We start from the raw sequence: 7,089 nt of genomic DNA on the forward strand, positions 1-7,089 counted from the left end.
GTAATTTCTTTAGAAGTAGAATAAAAGAAAGAAGAGAGCTCCCATGGAGTCTCAAGCTGTATCAAGAACCATCGACTGCTCACTGCTCGATATGAGTGAGTAGTCCATTTTGAACGGGCACGGCCTGGCCGACCCGGTGGTGTAAGTGTTACAATGTTTTAATGAATATTTAGTATTTTGCCAATGTTGTGATCAATGAGGATTTAACTTTCATGCTTAGGCTCTTATGTATGTGTTAGATGAATGATAGGACACTGCTTTCATCTTCACCGATATCTCTATTGATCTCCCAACTTCGAAGCTGACAAGTTAGAAGGTTGTGTCAAGGGTTTTCTCATCTAAAAATACAGATTTATTCTTAATGCTAGAAAGAACGTATCTTTAGGACGCTAAAGATGTTAGTAAATCTTAGGAGTTTGAGAACACACGAAAGTTGACTCAAACTCACTTCAAACTGAAACTTTGGCTTCATTGGCATTATCTTGTATTCATGGAATGTTGCAAAACGAAGCACTGCCTGTTCGGCCGTGTCGAGCCTGTTCTATTATCTAAATTATCCCAAAGCTATCTTATTTGTTACTGCATCAACCTTTTTACATCTCATTAAACCAACCTAACACAATCAATTTAAGGAACAATACTTGTTACACACACGCTGTTTAGCAACAATTTCTGATGTACATTTGAATCTCAATCCCTGTGGAGATGATACTCAACTTATCACTTTATTACTTGTATCTAGTGCACTTGCTAGAGTCTCATCAGAGGACAACAACCACTTTCACCAACTTTCAGCAATTGGGACCAAAAATTTTACTTATTAGTTTAAATGGGCAATTCTGCAGTAGTCTCAATTCATATGTATCTAGCGAATGAAAACAAAAATATAAACAATATATGAATATGTGTTCTTCGGTCTTCCATTGGCCGGGTTCATATATATGGACTAGGGCCACTATAAATTTATCTTGTCAAGTACAATATATGTATATATATAAGCATGATAAGTTAAGATAGATTGTTAGCATTTTTCATAGATGATATTAGAAATTCTACAATAGGCCAGATCCATCCATACTCAACTAATAAAAAACGAACATATAAACAATACATGAATATGTATCTTCTTTTTAATTGATTTGGTCCATATAAACCAGGGCCACTATAAAATTTATCATATACACACAATCGATAAATTAATAAAGAAAAAAATTAACCAATGAAAATTGCAAGTTTAAAGATAGATTGTACAAGTTAGCATTTCTCGTATTCATATGAGAAATTCTATTGTAGTCCTAATTCATACGTACTCAACCAATAAAAAAAGGGGAACATGGATATATATCTGTTTCTTTTTTCTATCAAGCGACATAGACCCGGACCATTCTAAATGTTCTCCAAAGAATAATGCCTCGAGCCCACTTTCACCAACCTTCACTTTTTAGAACAAGCAGTTTCATAGCACTTTCACCAACTTTCACTTGTTAGAAGTAGGAGTTTCATAGTCTATAACAGTTTGAAAAGCCCCCACCAATGCTTTAACTTTGTTCTTCCTTTTTTCCATGAGTTTATTCTTAGTTTCCTCAATCACATCATTATATGCCACTGGAGATTCTCTCTTTCCTTGTCCTTTTTGACCTCCATGGCTGCTTCCCTCTTTTTCCTCTATCTTTTCGTCTACCTTGACAACAATGTTTTCTAGTTCTTTTGAATGTACACTAATCTCTTCAGTTTCTTCATTCTTCTTCTTTTCAGCTTCTTCTTCTACTTCTTCTGCAGAAACTTCATTCACTTTTTCTTCTTCTTCGGTTTCGATTTCAGGTGCATCATCTGCAATTCTCTCTTCTTGTGGTTGATTAATAGTATTATTGTTGCTTTCTTCTTTATCTTGATTCTTCTCTTCTTCTTCTTCAATTGTATGACTAATCTCATCTTCATAGTTTTTATCCAATAGTTCACTTGATTCTTCTGCAAATATGGAAATTATAATATGATAAAAAAAATGAAATTTTAACCATTGATCATTGATTTTGATTAACCTAATTTTCGATTTAATTTCAGTTTGATTTTTTCGGTTTTTTTAATATTCCTAAATAAAGTTCTATATAGTAAATATGTTCTAAATCGAATTTAGATTGACTCGATCATGAAAGAAATTTTTGGATCAATAAAGGTTGACTAGTTGAATAGTGTACGAACACGATCCATTCACACAATTGTCACTTCTAGAAGTAGAAAATCCAAATCCTCGCAACTCCATTTATTAAGCACATTTATGTGATAAAAGCCGATTTAACTTATATAATCAATTTGATCAAAATAAACTTTGTTCAAAATGGAGTGAAAGGTCAAAATTGTATATGAAATTCACAGTCAGTTTAGTTCAAATCAAATTTGAAGTTGGTAAAAATTGATAAATTATTCTAAAAACAATCAATTTTCAATATCTAAAAGTTTATCAAATTTAGTTAATTTGTAATTATTTTCAGGAACCAACTTGATCCTTAATTCTAATAGTAATTAACGGTCAAAATATCTTCTAATGATGACATTTAGAATCATTTTAGTCCAAATCAAATTTTAAATATAAACTCAGCCTTCTAGTTAAAATTTTCACAAATTGATAAAAAAATTAATTAGTTTTTTCCTACCTGAAATTTGTCGAATTTGGATTTATTTGTCAAAATGGCTAACTTAAATACTAAGTTGATACCTAAAATTCGCTTTGGACTAAATTGATACTGATGTCAACTTTAAAGACCATTTTGACCTTTAATTTCTAATAATATGCTCATATATGCCCTTTTTTTTACTAATTTGATCGAAAATACTAAGTTGTCAACTAATTGATACTTGAAGTTATTTTCGACCAAATTTCGAAACCAACTTAAGCATATAGACGATGTTTATATCTTACCTATCAGCTTAAGCTTCACAAACGTGTCAATCACCTCGTTGTTTTCTTCGGTAGCGGCACCATCTATAGTATTTTCACCTCCTTGTACATAATCTACAACAATATCTTCCTTAATCTCATCTTTTTGCATATCAACATCTTCACTCTTAGCTTCTTCAACATGAGAAGATTGATCTTTAGTCTCTAATTGTTGCTTAGTTTCTTCAACATTTCCATTGCTAGGCGATTTCGTTGAATGAGGAGAAGGAATACTGATACCATTCCTTGGAGAATTTGCGGGTTTCGAAAAGCTTGAGCTTCTCTTAACGGAAATTGCTTGAGGTCTAATGGGTTTGAGTGACTTGGCATTCCTTTCGAGAATTGGTTTCGGAGAACCCAATACTTTAGACGATGATGATGATGGTGAAAAAGATGAAGATCTTGTCGCTAAATGTCTTTCGCGAGACAAAACTCGGTCTTTTGGGTCTGGAGAAATGAGGGATTTGTGGGTACGAATGGCCGAAGGAGGCTTGTCGAAAGATCTTCTTCTAGCAACATTGTGCGCCAAATCTTCATTGATTGTTTTCTTAACGGGCGCTAAGGAATCTGACTTTGAACTACTTGTCGTATGCCTCAAATAGTTTGGAACTGGTTTGGCCAATGGCGATGAGGTTGTCGTTTTTACTTTACTAGCGACGGTGGGGACTGCTCCGACGACATTGTTCGTTGGTTTGCTACGAGAATTTGACAAGGGTGTTGCCGGTGTAGTCTTTTTGTCCTTTCTCGCAACACTAGTATTTGCTTTTGTTGCCATATATTTATGTACAAATAAGAATCAATGACAAACCCTGCATTCGTATATGATCAAAGTTCAATTAGAGAAAACTATAGGATTCAACTCAAACAACTTAAACAATTGGTCGTTACATTCCTTTGTTAAAAAAACATTTCGGATAGAAGTGTCAATTTACAAAGTAACGACTTTATTTAAAGAGACAATTCATTCATATAATATCATTATAACACAACAACCCTTTTTTATATCCCTAATTTGAAGAAAAATTAGAAGGGACCCCTCGCTCATTTTTACGACATGTGTCGCACACATCAGATTCTATGACGCGCAAATCAACACTTGTGACGTGTCGCAAAAATGGATGGGATCCTCACACAACCGGTTCCCAGCAAAATTTCCCCTAATTTAGAGATTAAAAAATTCATCTTTTCTTTCTTTTAATTAGTCGAGTCTATTTCACTCGACCCACAATAGAATTTCTTTGAAATGAATTTGCTTATTTTAACGAACGGTGGCAATTTTTTACAATATAACATTTATAGAAACATTCTAAGTGACACTACTTTTTTTGACACGAATATCATTTTTAATATATATATAACATATTATGACACGCCAATCTAGAATTATCATCTTAATTTTAATTTTTATATTGTTGAACAATGCATGTCGACTATTCAAAATGAATAGTATTGAGATACAAATTTTTTATTTTTTCATTGTTCATGTTGAATTGTATGAGGAGCGGAGACATGGATAGGCGTGGAGGGGGGCAGGCCCCCGGCCACCAGAACCACCTCTACAATCCCCCTTCCAGGTCACCAAAATCACAATTACAATGGATGATTTTGACCCTCTATTTCCGGTAAATTAAAGTTGGAGTAGTTAATTAGCTCGTTAAGTTTGTATTTAGTTACAAAATTCAACTTGATTAACATATGATAGGGATAAATTTCTCTAATTTTGTTTAAAATGAATCAATCTTATTTTTATAGTCTAAATCTAGCTCATTTTTGAGACGTTTTTGTACGGAAAAATTAGTTCTAGATCATTCAGATGATAACATGTATACACACACACACACAAAAAAAACTGAACGAGTTCAATTTAGCAAAAAAAAAAAACAATTTACACACTCGGATATAAAATTGGCCTCCGAACATGGAGTTCTTATATTAAGCACTTGGTCTTCCATGTCACTTGGATGACCCCCAATTCATATTTGGACACGTGTATTGTGACCCCATGTAATAATTAAAATAGTGGAGCCTCTTATAATAGATGTGGGTCCATGTTACACGTGTCAAAATATGTATGAGAGGTCCTCCATTTGACATGGAGAACCGGGTACTTCTAATAATTTGCCCCGAACATGACAATCTTGTATTCGCGAATGGTTGAAATTTATCCAACATTGTCTACCATGTTCAAACAAAAATCAAAGTGCAATATAGTTTTTTTTTTTTTTAAATATAGTTCATGAATCTGCAGAAAACAAGGAATGGCAAAATTTTTTTAGTTTTAATTAAATTAATTGCTTGCTTGTAGAGAAAAAAGAATCTTGAAGAAAGAAAAAAACAATAAATTAAAGAAAAAGAAAAACAAGTAATTGAAGGAACATACCTTGATGAAAACCAGAAGCAAAGGAGAAGCAAAACAATGAAAAAGAAAGAAGAGAAAATTAATTAATTTACAAGAAAATTAATTGAGGAAATAGTTAAATTTTTTGTTTTGAGAGTTGGATTTGATAAAATTAAGGAGAGTAAATTAAGGAATAAACAATAATTAATTGATTAATTAACTAATTAATTAGTTAGTTAATTAATTAATTAAAGAGATGTTGGAGATAATGGAAGCCATCAAAAGAAAAAGAAAAAACAATACTATGTTAGGAATGAAAATGGAAGATCATCAAGGAATGTTTAACCGTTGACTATGTCAATGGATAAACTAATTTCAATTCTTTGTTAATTTCTAAATTAATTAAGGGAAAATTACAAAATTGAGCCGATCCATTTACATATTTAACCCATTTACTCAACCTACTATATATCTAGACTATTTTTGTGTGACTTTTCCAAAATACCCCAACCTTTCATCTTTCCCCCTTTTCCTTTCCGGTTTTGCAAACCCGCTGCTCTTCCCCAAATGATTTCCAGACCTTTGATCTTCATCTCTTCATTTAAATTGCGCGAAATCTGCACCATTTCTCCACATCACAATGTATTTCTCTTCTTTCTCTTTTCATCTCTTGATTCTTCATCTTCCTAATCATAGAAAACGAAGCCATGGTTCTTCGTCTTCCTGTTCCTGCTCGTTGATTGGTTTCTTTCTTCTGTATTTTTTTATAAAATCACTTCGCACAGTCGATGATTTCGTGAAGATCTGTGATGAGAAAAAGCCTGAAACGTGACGATCTACTTAGCGAATCGATTATTTTGTGAAGTCTGCGAGTAGAAAAGTTCATGATTTCACTCGCAGACTTCGTGAAAGCATCGATATGCGACGTAAATCATCACGTTTCAGACCTCACGGACTTTGCGAAAGCATCGATTCGCTAAGTAAAATCATCCTCTTCCCTGCACATTTACATTCGCATGCTTTGCTAATCCTCATTTCGCGAAGCCAAATTGTCCTTTTTTCTACTTAACACGATTAATTTTTTCTGAAGGTGGTTGAATACATAACATCCCTTTATAGAAGGCGGCGTACTAGGTTTAGGGGAGATGACTTTTCTTTCTGTATAGGGATTAATTTCCCTCAAGATTGGCACATTCACTTTAAAATGACTTGTTAGGAGAGATTGTGCCAATCTTGGTGTGCACCATGGGAAACGTCCATCCCAAAAAGTCTGGACTTCCATTTATCATCCCAAAAAGTCGGAACTTCCTGTAAAGAGAGAAATTTCCCTCCAGATTCATTACGTTTACTTTGAAATGATTTGTAAAGAGTTTATTGTGGCAACCTTGTTGTAAATTTTGATAATGTTATGATTTTAATGTTAGAATCCCTTGTTGTTTGGACCACTTCGCGAATACTCTTAAAAACACGTCCAGATTTCACATATACAGATTAAAATCATCAACTAAACCAAACAATAGCTTCGCATGCGTTGCGAAAGTATCGATTCGCGAAGTCAGACGGGAGGGAGACGGCCGCACCATAAAATTACAAACATGTTGAGGGTATTTTGGGAAAGTCACACAAAAAATAGTCTAGATATGTAGTAGGTTGAGTAAATGGGTTAAATATGTAAATGGGTCTCCCATTTGACCCAATTTTATAATTTTCCCATTAATTAATTAAGGCATAACATCTATTTGGATCCTCAAACCAAAACTTTAAAGTCAATTATAACATTAAACTATTAAAATCATGAATCAGGTCTTTGAACTAA

General features: G+C 33.3%; 1 protein-coding gene across 1 annotated transcript; it reads right to left on the bottom strand.

Annotated features, from left to right (window-relative positions):
- Window positions 1-1,477: 1,477 nt before the first annotated feature.
- On the bottom strand, window positions 1,478-3,710 carry LOC136203822 (RNA polymerase II degradation factor 1). Its single transcript, XM_065995062.1, has 2 exons — window positions 2,918-3,710; window positions 1,478-1,968 (listed from the first exon to the last, which is right to left on the bottom strand). The coding sequence occupies exons 1-2, from the start codon at window positions 3,708-3,710 to the stop codon at window positions 1,478-1,480; spliced, it is 1,284 nt and encodes a 427-aa protein (XP_065851134.1).
- Window positions 3,711-7,089: the final 3,379 nt, after the last annotated feature.

The sequence above is a fragment of the Euphorbia lathyris genome, chromosome 8 (genome assembly GCF_963576675.1).
Source record: "Euphorbia lathyris chromosome 8, ddEupLath1.1, whole genome shotgun sequence".
NCBI classification, from domain to species: Eukaryota; Viridiplantae; Streptophyta; class Magnoliopsida; order Malpighiales; family Euphorbiaceae; genus Euphorbia; species Euphorbia lathyris.